The 17,766-nt window shown below is 53.4% G+C and overlaps 2 protein-coding genes across 2 annotated transcripts; one reads left to right on the top strand and one right to left on the bottom strand.

Annotated features, from left to right (window-relative positions):
- Window positions 1-367: 367 nt before the first annotated feature.
- Window positions 368-784, bottom strand: LOC136507240 (BTB/POZ and MATH domain-containing protein 1-like). The gene has a single exon (XM_066502029.1). It carries the CDS (start codon window positions 782-784, stop codon window positions 368-370), a length of 417 nt encoding a protein of 138 aa, XP_066358126.1.
- A 6,446-nt stretch (window positions 785-7,230) lies between these two features.
- Window positions 7,231-7,665, top strand: LOC136507239 (uncharacterized). The gene has a single exon (XM_066502028.1). It carries the CDS (start codon window positions 7,231-7,233, stop codon window positions 7,663-7,665), a length of 435 nt encoding a protein of 144 aa, XP_066358125.1.
- The last annotated feature ends 10,101 nt before the right edge of the window (window positions 7,666-17,766 follow it).

Raw genomic sequence — 17,766 nt, 5'->3', positions numbered from 1 at the left:
GTACATAGAGAAACAAAAAAGAAAAATCTCTTTAAGGTGTTAGTTGGACCAACTTAAATAGTTCGAGGGAGTAAATTGAACCAAATGTTAGTATGGGAGGTTATTTGGACATAGACCAAACTTGGAGGGAGTAATATGGACTTTTTCATTTCTTTTATGTACAATAAAATAAAAATTTATGTTTAACACTAAAATTGTGGTTGAAAGATATCCTACCTAGACAGTCTTCTCTGAGAAAATTGTAATGATAGGACGCGAAACAATGCGCTTCGTTATTATATGACTTCAAACATCGACTTCGCTAAAACGACCCTCGAAATATTGACACTGTGTTATACATGACATTTGGTCTTTTTAATCATTTTTCTCAACTAAAATACTTGTATTTTGCCATGATGTGACCGTATTGCCCTCGGGGCTTCAATTCACGTGCTCGTACCCTTCCGTCGCAGCGAGAGCAGAGATTCTCTGGGGCGGCCAAGATGAACTCGATGTAGCTGGCCTTGAGCTTGGCGCACCCGTGCTGCTCGGCCAGCGCCATCGTGGTGGCGACGTTGCTCATGCTGATGTTCGTGGACACCTTCTCCTCGCACATCCTCTTAAGCCGCTCCAGCCTGTACCGGTCCGCGGCTTCCAGGAGATGCTGCGCCGTCGCCTGCCACCCGCTCCGCTCTAGCTCCGGCGCCGTGTCGGTGTAGATGAAGCGGAGCATGGCCCTGAACACCTCCGCCTCCATGTCCTTGACCTCCACGCACGGCACGGACGTCCCGTACAGCTGGGCCATGAACACGGGCGACCTCGTCGCAAGCACCGACCGGTGCGTGGGGACGGACTCACCGGAGACGTGTGTAACGCCCCAGCTCGAGAAAACGGCTAGGATCCACTCTACACGTTGAATAGACGACACCTGCTAATTAACTCTCTTGCGCTTTTGTCCTCACAAAAGGTTTGAACCGGAGTTAACTGCCTCTCAGAGCTAAGCTTTTAAGTTGGTTCAACCATTCCTCTGGTTCCGAGGTGGTACTAAGTCTGCCTGCTACAGTACCTTCATCAGACCGGCTCAGCTTTGGTCCATTTAGTGGGGTCTCACATACACGATACACCCACCCAGCGACGAAGCCAGGAAAAAATTTAGGTCGGGCTGAACAAAAGTCTACGGCGATTTATCTCTACTATGGCCCTTCCTAATCCATATAATTAGGCAAAAAAATTAAGGTGGGGCTGAGGAGGGGCTCCACGTTCCCTCGATCGGTAGCCCGGGCTGAAGCCCCGGTAGCACGGGCGCTGGCTCCGTCGCTGCACCCACCCTTACGACTCGACGTCCTCGTCGAAGGCCGAACCAACCTACCCAAACGATACAGTCAGAGGTAGTTGCAGAAATAAAGAAGATTATGGGAAACTGTAATATGATGTCTGCCATGTAAGGGAGAAGATATGCAAGAAGGCAGAAAACCGTTTGCACGGAGCAGGCTGGGTGCTCGCACGTCGGGTGAACTGCGGAGGCAACGCACGCCGGGCGAGTAGTAACTATTTTAGAAAGTTTGATTAGGGACTTTGTTTAGGGACTCTTTATATCTACTCTCTGTAAACACCGAAGGAGTTATTATGGGTTAATAGATTAATCTTTCCTCCCTATTTCTCCTCCCTGTTATTAGGTTGAGGGCGCATAAATGTGGCTTTCTCTGACTTCTCCATTTATAGAGAAGCTCAATCTCTATATCAAACAAGAGGCCTGAAATTATCATGGCCTTTCTAGCAGCACGTATCCATAATTTTGCATCATCCAGAGATAGAAAAGAAATAGATGCTATGTTGAAGCAAAATTCACACTTTTATAACATCTATAAGAATGTTGAAGGGCAAAATTTGCCACACATATATATTGTCCAGAGTTCAAAGATGGAGTTTAGGTATCCCAACCGTGAACAGTCTTTGCCAAACTTTTTTTCCTCAGTTTCCCATAGCTCACAGGTTAAGCCTAGTGATAGAGTGCGCTCTTGATAATTGCGTCGTTCCCCTTTGAACAATTAGGAGAAACACGTTGGGTTGCACTGCTTTGGATCCCTGACAACACCCACATTTGATTCAACCCTCCAATTAAGTATCATTGCGAGTAGTGCTACTTTGGCTGCACTAATTGCATCTGTGCGGCTGTACGAGTTGAGCAGGCAGTTACAAAAGCTGAAGGCCATCCATGTGCGATCGTTCAGTTCCAAAGCTGAGAGCACCAAAACTGCAGGGAAAAAGCTTTTTTCTCTCTCTCTCAAACATGCAGGAGAGTGTATTAATCGAAGAAGACAAAGTCATACATAGACCCAACCCCCCCCCCCCCCCCCCCCCCCCCCACCCACACACACACACCTGAATCAATGGTTTAAAACAAAAGGACGACTCGACATCTATAGCAGTCCTTCAAATTGCTCCTCCAACAGTGAGCAGGGAGATCCCTTGGCTCCTGCCATGCTCCACCAATGGGCCCCTTCCCTAACCAAAGCCAGTACCGTATTTACATTTGGGGTTGCACCATTGAAAACACAATCATTTCTATGCCGCCAAATGCTCCACGCTCCCAAAATGACTAGAGAATTTAGACCCTTCCTCAAATCTCCACTAGCAGCGTTATCCACCTTTCTCCACCATTCATCGAAGGACTGATCAGAAGGTTGTGGAGCAAGTGATGCAACAGGAGGGAGAACCAAAAATCTCTTGAGAATACACAACCCACAAGAAGATGCTGAATATTTTCCTCATGTTGACCACAGAGAAGGCATTGTTCTGGATGAGGGAGATCCCTCCTTGCAAATCTGTCTGTTGTCCAACATCTGTTGTGAGCAACTAGCCACATTTAAAATCTGCATTTGGGGTGCCTAGGATTTCTAGATTCTGTCATAAGGTTCAAAGGAGACTGCTCCCTAAAAAAAGGTATCATAAGTGTTCTTTGTTGTATATTGTCCCGAAGAAGATAACCTCCAGACATGCTTATCAGGAATACTTTCATTCAACTCCACAGAATTCATGATGTCCCAGAGGTCGAGGTACTGAAACAAGGCTATCGTGCATATTTGACCCTGTATGTCCTCTATCCATTTCTCCTCCGTGAGGGCCTCCAACACAGTACGCTTACTAGATCTTCTTTTAGGGACCAGTGCAAAGATTAGGGGTGCTATGTCCTGCTAGCCATTTGTCCTTCCAGAAAAGCGTATTAGATCCGCTTCCCACCTCTATTATCACTGCCACAGAGATGAGGCCAGCTACTTCTTTACTAACTTGGATAGGCAGATTTGCCTAAGGTTTGTTGGGCGCACTCCACTTAAGCCACGGCCATCTTGCTTTTAAGGCAAAGGGAAAAAGCCTTAGGCAGTTACAAAAAGTTGATCAAATCCACGTGGTTATTTCTTGATTGAAAGCTCTTAGTACTAGAAAGCATGACCGACGGAGATGCAAAAGTGTTGTCTTATGTGTATGACTAGAAACACGGACGCGACTTTGCCGCGCATTCCCTTTCGATTAGGCCAGTGGCAATAAGAATATAGGTGTAGTGATGAGAGACTCAGCAAAAAAAAATCATTTTATGATTTTTATGTATTTTCAAGACTTTATCATCATGAAGGTATAATTTTATTTACCCCTAAAAAGCATAAGTAAAAGTTTATATGGAAAAATTCTTACTAAAACATGCCATATTATGGATGCACTGCATAGTTCTACTCGTGAGGATTTCAGATCAACTTGATTTTCTAATTTACAATTTTTCTGTGATTTACTATACAATTTAAAAGTTTCAGCTAATTTATTTTTTTAAAAGAGATAATCAAATGTGGCTTGAATGTTGATTTGAGAAAAACCTGAGGAGGTTTTCGCAAAAATTGTTGAGAGGGTCTCTAGAGCTCGGGTTGATTTTCGATAAAGAGAAGGTCTTGTTTGCAAAAAGGTGTTGGTTAAATCAGAGAAAAAATGATACTTCTTTCATCTCATTTATATGGAGAACCTAGATGGAGTAGAACCGAGATCCATGTATATATGAAGTCATAGCAGCAAAAAAGAAAAAAAGAAAAGATTAAGAGCAAGAACTGTGAGGCTCGAAACTTCGCTTTATTTCTTCCTGGTCCATTGTAATGCAGAAAGTGAGAACGGGCACTATATCCAAATCAATCAACAACTAAGTAAATGTACTCTCCATCTACCATGTCTTCTTTCACCTCTGGTTTACCTAAACTTTTTTTTAATTGCCTCAACCTTCGATTACAAGCTGTAGACCTAAACTCACGTACCAACTCACACTACACGCACCCACAACCTATATCTAAGACTATAAGTACACGACTGAAAGGTATGATAGTGGTGCCACGTCCGTGCAAGGAAACTTAAACTTATTTATTGAGAAAAAAGCCCGGTGAGAAAACACGGACGATCCCAGGCATCAAACCCGTGCCCGGCCGCTAGCCCACTGCGAAAGCGTACCGACTGAGCTGCTCAGCATCAATTGGAGCGGACAAAATAGATATCCGTTCAGACAGTGTGGACCAATTGGACAGCTCAAGAGCACAGATCAATTGGACAGCTGAAAAAAAGGTGCACATAATTAGAAAATAATCCAAGAGGTGAACCGCGAGTACAACTGGAAAGAACATAAAATTGGTATCCATGAAACTGAAACATGTGCTGAACTATTTGGCAAAAGGCATTCAAACTATTATCCATGAAATATATACTAAATTATTATTGAGGTGGTAGATATATTGGGCACACAATATCGCTAAAATAATAATATATCTATTCATCTATTGAATACTTCATGTGGCTAGAAACCTTGTGGAAAAGGTAAAAATTGCGTACCATGATAGAATTGCATCATATGCATAAGGAAAAAAAGGGGGTCATGGAGAAGAGGATAATAATTTCCGTTAAATCAAAGTAGAATATTTTTGAGGACGTAAACCTGCATTGGTCTCTAGCAGCCTGCGGGAAAGTATGTAAACTTACAAAAAGTTACAAAACTAATACAATGAGAGTGGCAGGAAAGCTCAGCACTAAGCTATGTCATCGTAAATGTCTGTATAGTAGTGCAACAGGTTCACCTGCAGCTGAGTGTATGAGGCTATGAGCGTAGGGTTCCTCTTCCTATGTTTGAGGCAGCCACTAAGCGTGGATGACCCAGAAAATCAAGGCATGATTTGTGGAGAAATACAGTTCGAGCTGAGAAGAATCGTTTAAGAGGATGAAATACAGGGAAAATGAGTTTGCATTAGACTTTATTCACCTATACGGCTATACCAACAGTTGAAACCTAATAGTAAACAGGTACTCCAAAGATGAAGGCATATGAAATTCTGGTATCAAAGTTGTCAAAGCTAGATGAAGATAGCGTCAAAGGGTAACACCATCAATGCCACCATAAATAGTACTCTAAAGATGAAGGCATATGAAATTCTGGTATCAAAGTTGTCAAAGGTAGATGAAGACAACGTCAAAGGGTAACACCATCAATGCCACCATAAATAATATCAGAATAAATATAGATGAGACTGAACAGTGTGGAGTATCTTAAGTAAATCCCGATGGCAAATAAATAAGGTGTTCCAAACGCAATAAGAGCAGAATCCTGATATTGAAATGGAGTATTAAGAACTCATCATCGTTAATGAGTGCACATGTTGCATTTGTAGGGCATTTATCAAAATAAATTTTGGAACACAATATTTAGTAACTTATTCATCAACACTAAAAGTAAATGCAGGTAATCTATAGCAACAAACCCAGGTAAGTGCAAATAATTTCTGTATGACAGCACTTCCAATAAATTGAGAATAAAATAATTTAAATGCAAGTGCAGAGATATTCTGAGATGGTTATTGGTGTTTTTGACATACAAAATGAGAATAAATGAGCAAGAGTGCATTTGCTATTTTATTTGTATCTCATGTTCAGGCTCAGGAACATACAGAATTGAGACATTCAGGTAAAGAAAGGTGATGTGGGTGAAGAAGAAAGAGATAGAAGGGAGAAATAGCTCTGATTTCGGATAGCCTAGGGACTTACTGTAGGGAGTATGCTGGTGGAAGGGCACTGGAGTGATGAGGGAAGCATCCAAGCTTGACGTTAACCCTGCAATACTTTGCAACACGTGCTGGTCGACCTACGGTATTTCCTACAAGAAGAGGAATAGTATAACGTGCAGCATCTTTATACAGAAAATGAAATGTGAATGACTCTCCAATTAACTTTAGAGCTGATCAAAACTTTTGGCTGTTATTAGTTTTGCATATACTTTAGAGAGTTGATGAAACATGCATAGCTGGTCAACTAACTTAGAATTGATCAAAATTGGATGCACCAAACCTTACAGATTTCAGATAACGTATACATGATAAGAAAACTAAAATTAGTGCTCCTTAGCTGTCCAATCCATTGCTTATTGTCCAAAGCCACATGCTTTCATCTGCACAGGAGAGTGCAAATCGTGTCACTTGAAATTTAGGATTAGTGGAATTAAAATATACATCACAATGTTGAGGAGTGTTAGATATGTATGTGCTGAGTGCGTGTGTATGGGCCTCCTGTCACTGTGCGCCAGGCCCAGGCCAGCTTCCTGCCGTGCCTAGATAGATTAGGATAGGCAGGTTATCCTTTGATTGATTCTGTTTCTATAAACCTCTCCCAAGGGCTGCCTATATATTTGTATACCTTGTATACCCTAATCAATCTACTATTCCACACAATTTCTATTGCTTTCACAAGGAGGACGCCCGTGACGACCTCTCTGTTGTCTCCGATCAGGCACCTGACGCTCATCAGGCCATGCTGCTCCATGAGGCCGCTGCCGTCCTCAACTTGCACGCCCAAGCCGTCGCCGTGCAGAACATCCGGCACCTCATCCTTGTCGTCCTCGACGTCGCTACCGGCAACTACACACGATGGCGTGAGCAATTTCTCCTCACGGTTGGCAAGTATGCGCTACAGGATCACGTTCTTCGCGACGTTCCCGCTGTGGCCTCTCTTGATTGGGGGCGCATGAACTGCGTCGTCCGGTCTTGGCTCTACGACACCATTGCCAACGACCTCGTCGACGTCGTCATGGAGCATGGTGCCACCGCCCGTGCCACTTGGCTCACCATTGAGATGCAGTTTCTTGACAACCGGGAGACCCGGACCCTCTACCTCGACGCCTAGTTCCGGAACTTTGTCCAGTGTGACTTGTCCATCACGGACTACTGCATGCGTTTCAAGAGTATGGCGGACGTTCTCGGTGATCTCGGCGAGACGGTCTCCGACCGCACCCTCGTCCTCAACATCATCCACGGGCTCAACGAGAAGTTCGCCGCCGTCGGCCGCGACATCCGGCGCTCCCGTCCTCTTCCCTCTTTCCTGGAGGCTCGCGACTATCTGCTCCTTGAGGAGCTCACGATGGCGTCCCCTGCTTCGACTCTATCCACGGCACTCCTCACCGGCGTCAACACTGGATCCTCCTCCTCTTGCCCCTCTGCGTCTCCCCACCAGTCTACTGGCCGTTCTAGCTCCGGGGGTGGCAAGGGGGGGGGGTCCTTTGGCGGCAACCCCTCCAAGCAGAAGCGGGACAAGGGCCGGCGTGGCGGCCAGTCGCGTCAGGGTGGCAGTAGTAGCAGCAAGGCCTCTGGCGCCCAGGCTCCTACCCCCGGCGCTGCCTAGGAGACGGGCGGCCCCTGGCCCTCCTTCTGGAACCCGTGGACTGGTACCATTCAGATGTACCCAGGCCCACGGCAGCAGGCCACCGCTCCTCTCCGTCTAGCCGCGACACCTACACCGCCGGTCCAGCAGGCGCAACAGGCTCTCCTCGCCCAGCAGCAGGCGTTGTACGCTCAGCAGCAGGCGCAACTGCAGAGCCTCCAGGTGCCCCTTCTAGGGCAGCAGGCGCCCTACCTGGGGCAGCAGGCGCCACAGGTGCCCCTGGGTTTCTACAACCCCATGACGGGTCTGCCTTCCTCTTGGGATCAGCAGTCCCTCGCCTCGACGTTTAGCACCATGACCCTCAACCAGCCGCAAGCGAACGACTGGTATCTTGATTCAGGTGCCACCTCCCACATGACTTCCGACGCTGGTACCCTTTCACATTCTACTCACCCGCGGTATCCTTTTCCCTCCTCTATTGTTGTCGGTGACGGCTCCTTGCTTCCTATCACGGCTACTGGCGCAGTTCATTTTCCGGGTTCCTTGTCTCTTAATAATGTTTTAGTTTCGCCTAAACTTATTAAGAACCTCATTTATGTTCGCCAGTTTACTTCTGATAACAATTGTTCCATTGAATTTGATCCCGCTGGCTGTTCTGTGAAGGATCTGGTGTCTTGGAGACTAATCGTTAGGTGCAATAGCTCCGGTCCACTCTACCCCCTACGGTTTCCTGATGCCCACGCCCTTGCTGCCGTCTCCACTTCATCCATGTGGCATCGCCGTCTCGGTCATCCCGGTCATGAAGTTTTGTCCAAAGTCGCTTCAGCTATTCCTTTTTGTAATAAAGACATTAGTCCCATTTGTCATGCGTGTCAGTTAGGGTGTCATACTCGCCTTCCGTTTCAGTCATCCGTTTCTCGAGCATCTAGCAATTTTGATCTCATTCACTGTGATTTGTGGACATCTCCTATTCCCAGTGTTTCTGGATACAAATATTACTTGCTCATTCTTGATTACTGCTCTCACTATTTGTGGACGTATCCTCTACGTCTCAAATCTGACACATTTGTGACTTTGGCTAACTTTTTCTCCTTTGTGCGTACTCAGTTTGGTGCCACTGTGAAGGTTGTTCAGTGCGACAACGGCCGTGAGTTTGACAACTCCAGCTCACACACATTCTTTCTTACACATGGGGTCCACCTGCACATGTCCTGCCCCTACACCTCGCCCCAGAACGGCTGGGCCGAGCGCATGATTCGGAGTGTCAACAATGTTGTTCGCTCCCTTCTTTTTCAGGCCAGTATGTCACCTTCTTACTGGGTTGAGTCTTTGCACACTGCTACCCATCTGCTCAACATCTTGCCCACAAAAACGCTTAGCACCTCCACACCGCACATGGCTCTGTTTGGCGCCCCACCTACCTATGATCATTTACGGGTCTTTGGTTGCACTTGCTATCCGAATCTTTCCGCTACTGCGCCACACGAACTTGCTCCCCGCTCCACCTTGTGCGTCTTTCTTGGCTATTCTGCTCATCATAAGGGATATCGTTGTCTTGATCTCTCGTCCAACCGAGTCATCGTCTCTCGACATGTGGTGTTTGATGAGACTTCCTTTCCCTTCTCTCAGCAGCAATCGCCTCCAGCTAATGCGGATTTTGATTTTTTGTTGGAGCCTCTTGATGTGGTGCCAGCGCCTATTGGCTCAGTACCTCCTCTATTGCCTACAGGTTCCTCACCAGGCGCACCTCCAGCGCCTTTCGGCGGCATCTCTGCTGCACCCGTCGCCTCTGCACAGCCACATGCGGCTGTGTCCCCCGGCATTCCTGCATTGCCACGTGCGGCCGTGCCATCTCCCGGCACACCCGGCGATCCCGCACAACCACGTGCGGCTGCTGTGGCCTCCCCTTCACGTCCTGTTGTTGCCTCGCCGGTGCTATTCCAGGAGTCTGCTGGGGCTGCCTTGTCGCCCCCTCCTGCGGTTCCCGATGCTGGTGCTGCCCCTGCTTCCCGGGGTGGCCGCCCTGGTGCTGGGCAGCCGCTCCTAGTGTACTCTCGACGACCCCGTCTGCCTCTCCCGCCCCCTGCTCCGGCCGTTCTACCTCGCGGTTTTGTTCCCGTGCATCCCATCATCAGCCAGCACTCCATGACGACACGCTGGAAGTTGGGATTTCGTTTGTCGGCGCTATTTCACTCCTCCCCACTGTCCCTAGTGCCCCGCACCTACCGGAGCGCTCTTGCTGATCCAAATTGGCGTCGGGCTATGCAGGAGGAATTTGATGCGCTCTTGGCCTGCTCGGGCTAATGTTGTTACTGGCAAATGGGTATTCAAGCACAAGTTCAATGCCGACGGTTCTCTGGAGCGCTACAAAGCGCGATGGGTGCTTCGAGGGTTCACTCAGCGTCCGGGGATTGATTTTTCTGAGACTTTCAGTCCTGTTGTCAAGCCAGCCACCGTTCGCACCGTGCTGTCCTTGGCCCTCTCTCGCCACTAGCTGATTCATCAGCTGGATGTGAAGAATGCCTTTCTTCGTGGGACACTTTCAGAGACCGTTTACTGTGCTCAGCCTGCTGGTTTTGAGGATTCCACCCGCCCTGACCACGTTTGTTGGCTGAATCGATCTCTATATGGACTTAAGCAGGCTCCTCATGTTTGGTACAGTCGATTTGCCTCTCACCTGCTGCAGCTCGGTTTTGTGGAAGCCAAGACTGACACTTCTCTGTTCGTGTATCACCGCGGTGATGACATGGTCTATCTTCTCCTATATGTGGATGATATAGTCCTCACAGCGTCTTCGACACCTCTTGTCGGTGTTTCGAACCAGGGGGGTCCTCAACCAACCAGTGAATTTATTCTGTGTGCTCCCGATTCCGGATGGTGATGCAAAGAGACACAAGGTTTATACTGGTTCAGGCAATCGAGGCCCTACGTCCAGTCTGAGAGGTCGATCTTGTATTCCTTGCACCGAAGTGCTCGTAGTAGGGGGTTACAAGCTAAAGGAGAGAGGGAGCTGGTCCCAGGTCTCGGCAGGGTGTCGTGTGGGCCGCTTGAGACGTTGCTCTCAGGCGGCAGGGATGTGCGTGTGTGTGTGTGTGTTACAAGGTGTTCTTCTTCGTCCCCCTAAAACGGCCCAAGTCCTCTCCTTTTATAGCCTGAAGGGAGGACTAGGACGGTACATGAGCTAACTATACGGCGTCGTGTGAACAGAGGTGGCGTGTCCAGGCCCTATAGCCTGTTCCTGTGGCGGCGTGGTCGTCGGAGTGGTCTGTCCTTGGAGCACTAGAGCGGCGTGGTCGTCCCATCAGATTCTGTGCGTCGTGGGAACCCCGGGACTGCCTCAGAGTGGGTGCGGCGGTGAATGTGCAAGCCACTATGGACGGACTGTGCGTGAGGCCGAGACTTGGTCAATGCCGAGGCTGCACCATGGTGGAGGGGTCTCGGTAGGCGCGAACCCCAAGATCACTGAGACCTTGGTGTACAGTGCCGAGGCCTCGAGTGGGCGGCTGATCATGGGCACAGCGTTAGGACACAGTGGCCGGTAATCCCCGTCGTACCCTATCCCAGCCGGTATGGCGCTGATCATGGACACAGTGTTAGGACATAGTGGCCGGTAATACCCGCCGTGCCCTGTCCCGGCCGGTATGGCGCTGATGCGACCTCGGGTCGCGTCGGCCATTCTGTGGCGTTGAGCCGTCGTCCGGCTGAGATTGCGGGAGTGGTTGAAGCATTAATGAGACATGACGCGTTGTTTGGAGGGTCGGTCGAGGCGAGGGGTGATGGGCTGTGGGCGACCTGGCCTCGAGCGACACGGAGACTGAGGCCTCGCGTGAGACGAAGATCGGGCTCCTTGCCGAGGCCTTGCGCGAGACGCCTCGCGCGATACGGAGAATGTACCCCCTGCCGAGGCCTTCCGTGGAGAGCCTCGGGCGAGACGGAGACGACGCTCCCTACCGAGGCCTTCCCTGGGGAGCCGCGCGCGAGGCGGAGTTTGTGTCAGGATGCTGAGACCTCCTGCTCGAGGCTCGAGGCGAGGAGGAGGAGGACCCAGTGGGCTCGGTCGTGGCAGGTGAGGGGCCCATGGCTTGCCTTCTAGCTTTATTTTTTAGATGGGATTTTAGCGACCCATTTGATGTTTGCTTGGGGTACCCTGTTCTAAGGTACCCCACAGTAGCCCCTGAGCCTCGGGGGGAGTGCGTGCACTCTCCCTGAGGGTTTGTTGAGGTTGGGTTTATGCCTGCTCCGTAGGAATTGGTTTGTTTTTTGAGGTTCCGGTGGGTGCACGCGAGCGCACCCACCGGGTGTAGCCCCCGAGCCCCTGGAGGAGTGAAGTTACTCCTCTAGGGGCTTTCTCCATTTTTGTGTTTGAGCGATTAGTTCTTATTGCATTTGCCGAGCCCATAAGCGCAAGTTTGGGTTGCGGGGTCTCGGCGAGGCTGCAGAAGAAAAAACCCTCTAGCCTCCGCATGGAGCGAGAGGTTCATCAGGGCCCCCCCTGACTTTGGGTATGACCCTCACGCTTCCTTTCGCTCGGAAGGAGGGGTGGAATGTGCCAGGCTACTCTCGATGGGCGCGAGCGTGGACACTTCCGGTGAGCTGTTATCGGGTAGTCCGAGTGGAGGCCCGAGCCTTGTTCGCTAGTGGATGGCTAGCGGTCCAGAGACGCACTCCAAAAGTACCAGAGGATTTCTCTAGTGGGTGCCGAGGCCATTCGCTGGGCCTCGGTGGCTCGGTGCCTCCCTACGGTGGGATCCCATTTGGATACTTTCTTGCCGGTCTTGGACACGACTTAGGATGCCCTGAGCGACTGTTCGCTCGGGCCTAGGCCATTTGTAGGCTCGCCCCGAAGTCGTCCCTGACTTTGTTGCCCTGGGGCGGCTGTCGAAACCTCTTGGAGGCCCAGCCTTTGAACCCCTGGACCGTAACGGGCTCGGTGCCCTTTATCGTGTTTTGTAATGAAATCTCTAGCATGGCTTTGGACTATTTGTCTTGGTCTTTGGGTGCAAGAGGAGCCCCCGAGCCTTCGCCTGGAGCAAGAGGACGGTCGGGGGTCCCCTGACTTTTTCATCCGCCCCTCACATATCCTTTTCGTTCGGACGGAGGGTTTGTTTGCCGAGCCCATTCTGGTCTCGGCAAGGTTGCAGGAAGAGCCCCTAGCCTCTGCGCAGAGCGAGAGGGCCATCGGGAGTTCCCCTGACTTTTTATACGCCCCTCGCGCGTGAGGGTTTGTTTGCCGAGGCCCCTTTTGGGCGCGGGCCCGAGTTGTGGGGTCTCGGCGTATTTGCAGGAAGAGCCCCCTAGCCTCTGCATAGGGTGAGAGGGCCATCAGGAACTCCCCTGTTTTTTTGTACGACCCTCATGCTTCCTTTTCGCTCAGAAGGAGGGTTTGTTTTGCCGAGCCCCTTTGAGTGCGAGCTGGGGTCACTGGGTCTCGGCAAGGTTGCAGGAAGAGCCCCCTAGCCTCTGCATAAAATGAGAAGGCCGTCGGGGGTTCCCCTGACTTTTTGTGCGACCCTCGCGCTTCCTTTTGGCTCGGAAGGAGGGGTGAAATGTGCCTCGCTACCCTCGATGGGCACGAGCGGTGGCACTTCCGGTGAGCTGTTATCGGGTAGTCCGAGTGGAGGCCCGTACCCCGTTCGCTAGGGGACGGCTAGTGGTCCAGAGACACACTCCAAGAGTACTAGAGGATGTCTCTAGTGGGTGCCAAGGCCGTTCGCTAGGCCTTGGTGGCTCGGTGCCTCCCTACGGTGGGATCCCATTCAGAGACTTTCCTCCGGTCTCGGACACAACTTTGGGCGTCCCAAGCGTTTCGCTTGCTTGGGCCTTGGCCCCGTATGGGCTCGCCCGCGGTCATCCCTGACTCTATTATCCTGGGGTGGCTGTCGAAACCCTTTGGGGCCCAGCCTTCGAACCCCTGGATCGTAATAGGTTCAGAGCCTGGTTCCTTCATACGAAAGGAATAGGCCGTAGGGAATATCTTCCCTATTGGCTCGGTACGGGCGGCGCGCCTTTTGAGGCAGTTTCATGGGGAGTCGAAATGACACCTAATGCCATAGTGGCCGAGCGTGGCGTGGTGGATGGGACGTAACTGTCCTCGCATTTAATGCGGGAGACATGGGCGCGTGGGCCGGCGAAATCGGCTCGTGGTTAACCGCGCCGGATCGGGGGGGAAAACCTCCCCGATTTTGTCGTCCGTTCATTTTGCCTCCTCCCCGCATAAATACCTGAAGAGTCTCGCCCCTCCTCGTCTTACCTTGCCTGCATTAGCACCGCCCCCGTCGAGCCGTCGCTAGAGCAGCGGGTGCCGAGAAGAAGAGGAGGAAGAGCGAGCCTAGGGAGAAAGCGAGAAAAAAGCGAGAGCGTGGGAGGGAGAGAAAAAACTCACCGCCGCACCTGATTCCTCCATCGCACCCATGGCCGGCGACATCGTTGTTGTCGAGGCGGACCCCTGGGATCTGTCAGGCCGGAGTGGATTGCTCCGTACGGTGAGCCAGAGCCGAGACCTCGCGATGGCTACGTCGTAAGCTTCGTCTCCTTCCACGAGCGTGGCCTCGGCGTCCCGGCGGACCGGTTCATGCGGGCGCTCCGGCACTACTACGGCGTGGAGCTCCACAATTTTAATCCCAACTCCATCGCTCAGGCGGCTATCTTTGTTGCCGTCTGCGAGGGGTATTTAGGGATCGCTCCCCATTGGGAGTTGTGGCTCCATCTGTTCTGGGCGGGGCATACTACCAAGCCGACGGGCACGTCGGGTAAGAGGAAGGCGGCGAGGGCCGGAGGCTGCACTCTCCAAGTGCGTCAGGACCGCCTGCACCTCTACATCCCAGCCCAACTCGCGTCGTCCAACCGCCGGTGGTACACGAGTTGGTTTTACCTCCGCAACGACGACGGAGGGCTTCCCCCCTACACCGGGCGGATTGTGGGGAGTTGCCCGGAGAAATGGAAGTGGGGTGTCCCGAAGGTCGACCAGCCCAAGCTGGAGCCGCTCCTGGAGGGGCTGGCGAGGCTGCGAGGCCATGGCCTCACCGTGGCTGTGGTCGTGGCCGCCTTCCACCGCCGGAGGGTGCTACCGCTGATGGCTTGGCGGTGGCGGCTGTTCGAGATGAAGCCGGGTGAGCCCATTGAGGGCACCTGGATGTCCTCCTCCGCCCTTTCCGACGAGGAAATTCTTCGTCGGGTGGGGGAGACGGTAGAGGTGAAGCTGCAGGGCGGTAACTTGACCCCTATCGCGATGCAGCCGTCGTGGGGGTTCCTTTTGCTGGTAAGTCATGTGCCGCTGTAGCCTCTGAACCTCCTCAGTCTCCCCTTACCCCTTGTTCCCTCATGCGCGTTTGTCGTTTCTTCAGGGGATGAGGGACGTGCGCTCCTCTCCACCGCCCATCCCCAAGGACGCGGGGCGGCGAGCGATCAACCGCGCTCACGCCGATGCGCAGAAGAGGCGAAAGGACGCCAAGGCAGCGAAGCACATGAAGCACATCCTCATGTGCGAGGAGCTGGATAAGCGCCGCCATCAACAACGGAAGGATGGTCTCCCGTTGGAGGAATCCCCGTCAATGTCGTTGTCGACAGAGGCCTCGGACGGGAACGACAAGGGCGAGGGAGGGCGAGGTCCCCTGGACCACCTTCCTGACATTGTGGAGGTGGCGCCCGGGGTGCCGGCAAACAGCCCGGCACCCCTGAGAAGGGGAGGAGAAGCGGACCCGGGGCCGGCGGTTGCCCGCTCTGGGGCCAAGGCCGACACGCCCGAGGCGCGGGCGTTAGGCAAACGCGCCGTCAGCCTGGTAGGCTCGGCGGCCGTGGTGGAGCAGGTGGCGGTGGAGGTGACGCCACCGCCCCTGCAGAGCACCGAAGGGGCGCCGGGGTCCGCTGAAGACCGACCGGCGCCGATGGATATGGAGGCGACGCCTCTACCGCCGCCGCCGCTGCTGCAGATGAGGTTTGCCATGGCAAAGCGGGCGCCGCCCCGTTCAAGGCAAGTGTATTCTTGGCAGGGTCATAGTGTCTTCCATTCGCTTTTTTGGTTTCGCGCTGACCCTGTAGGTTAATTTTCCTTAGTCGGAAGCGGCCTACGGACGACCTTCCCTTGGCGCCCCTTAAGGCGCTTAAGGCGAGCCCCGGCTCCTCCGCCCACTGGGTGGCGGAGGCACAAGCCGCCATCCATCGCGGCGCGGCGTCGGCGAGGGTCGACCTGAAAGAACCGGCTGCCCAAGGAGGGGCTGCCGAGGCGGCCCTTACACCGACGAGAGAGGGATTGCTCCCATCCCGCGGGGGCGAGGCTCACGAGTCGGATGGGGCCGGCGTGCCCTTGGTTGTCGAGGCCCCCGGGGTCTCCGAGGCTGAGGCGACGGAGGCCACGGCGCCCACGACCGCTGAGACCGCGGTGGTCGCGGTTGGTGTCTCTACTTCTGCCGAGGCCACGATGGCGGAGGCTAAAGCCCCCGAGACCGTCGAGGTCATAATTGCAGAGGCCGGAGCCCCCGAGGTCACCAAGGCCATCGTGATGGCGGCGAGGCCGTCTATCCAGGAGGCGGAGATACAGGCGGCGGAGGCCTCGGTGGTGCCCTTGGTTCAGGGCCCGCCATTGTTGCGAGAGAGCGCCCGGGAGGCGGAGGTCTATCCGATCTCCTCCGACGATACTTCCCGGGCACGGGAGGTGGTCGACGCCGAAGAGACCGATGCTGTGGAGCAGCCGGTGCCGCTCTTGGATGAGGGAAGCTCGGCCCTCGTGCGGGTGTGACCCGAGCCTCATGGGTGGGACCACCCGTGGGTACTGTGGCGGAACCGGGACGACCCTGAGGGAGAGCCTCTGTTCGCCCTTGAGGACGCAGCTGAGGGTGGGTGCTAGGGCACCTTCGAGCAATACCGCCAGCTAGCGGAGCAGTCACTGCGGACGGCCTTGTCCGTGGTGGCCGATGAACTGCCCGGAGTCGCCCAGGTTCGCGTTTTCCTTTCTCGCGTGACGTCGTTCTTTTCTCGGTTTTGTCGCAATCGACGACCTCTGTTCTGCCTCCTCAGGGGCTCGAGACCCGGTCCCTCGGGAAGTCGGTCTTTCTCTGGCGGGAGAGGGGCATCTAGGACCAGCTTTAGCGGCAGAGGGGCCTTCTTGCCGACGCTAATGAGCTTCTGTCGGCACGAAGCGCGGAGGTGGAGGACCTCTGCCTTCGCTGTGCCGACGCGAAGGTCGAGGCGGCCGCAGCCTAGACGTAGCTCGCCCCTTTGGCGGCGCGGGTCAAGGAGCTGGAGGAGGAGCTTACCCACGCGGTCAGCGATCGGGATGCCTTCATGTCCCGAGCCGAAGAGGCGACGGCCTCGGGCAAGGTCCTCGCCGGGCAGCTGGGGGCAGAGGAGAGTGCGCACCGGCTGACCAAAGGCGCTCTGAATGGGGCCCTTGCTACGGTTGAGGCCTCGCAAATCGAGGCTGTGGTTTTGAAGGGGACGGTCGAGGGTGAGTCCCAGTCCCCTTGTTTTGTTAACTTTTCCTTATGTTTGCTCCCTGACTTCCTTGTATGACGCAGAGCTGGGAAGTGAAGCTTCCAAGGCGGTCGAGGCCTCTCGGGTCGAGGCCCAGCGGTTGAAGGAGAAGGCCGAGGCCTGTCAGGCTGAGACCCGACGCTGGGAGCAGAAGGCCAAGGGTGAGTTCCGTGGGCTTCCGTCCCTAACTTAGGTTGTTCTTTCTCTCGCTCAACCTCATTCCATTTTCCGCGGTGCAGAGTCAGAGGCAGAGATCATTCGGGCCGCCGAGGCTTCCAGCGCGGTGCAGACGGTGCTCGAGACCGAGATCGGGGAGCACGAGGCACTAAAGCGTGCTGCCCTTTCCACTTGCGAGGCCTTGGAGGTCGAGGGGGTTCAATCAGGCAGCTCCCTTGGGAGCCGCTTGATTGCGCTGAGCAGCCAGATGCGCGAGCGGCTCCGAGGGGCACTGCACACGGGTGTTAAGCGGGCGCTGGCCGTCATCTCCTCTCACTACCTTGGCGTCGACCTCCCGGCCATCAATGATGGCTATGTTCTGCCTGATGATGACGAGGAGGCCGACGCGGCGGTGGCGAAGCTGATGGAGGCGGCGGAAGGCCCTGGCACGGTGCTGGCGACGCTCTTCGAAGAGGAGGTGGTTCCTCCCCTACCATC

Source organism: Miscanthus floridulus, chromosome 15, assembly GCF_019320115.1.
Source record: "Miscanthus floridulus cultivar M001 chromosome 15, ASM1932011v1, whole genome shotgun sequence".
In the NCBI taxonomy this organism is placed as follows: Eukaryota; Viridiplantae; Streptophyta; class Magnoliopsida; order Poales; family Poaceae; genus Miscanthus; species Miscanthus floridulus.
The sequence above is the reverse complement of the archived record's forward strand: the minus strand, read 5'-3'. Positions and strand labels throughout refer to the sequence as shown.

Coding starts and splice junctions, on each gene's coding strand:
- LOC136507239 (XM_066502028.1), top strand. CDS start 7,231: ATGGCGGACGTTCTCGGTGATCTCGGCGAGACGGTCTCCGACCGCACC.
- LOC136507240 (XM_066502029.1), bottom strand. CDS start 784: ATGGCCCAGCTGTACGGGACGTCCGTGCCGTGCGTGGAGGTCAAGGAC.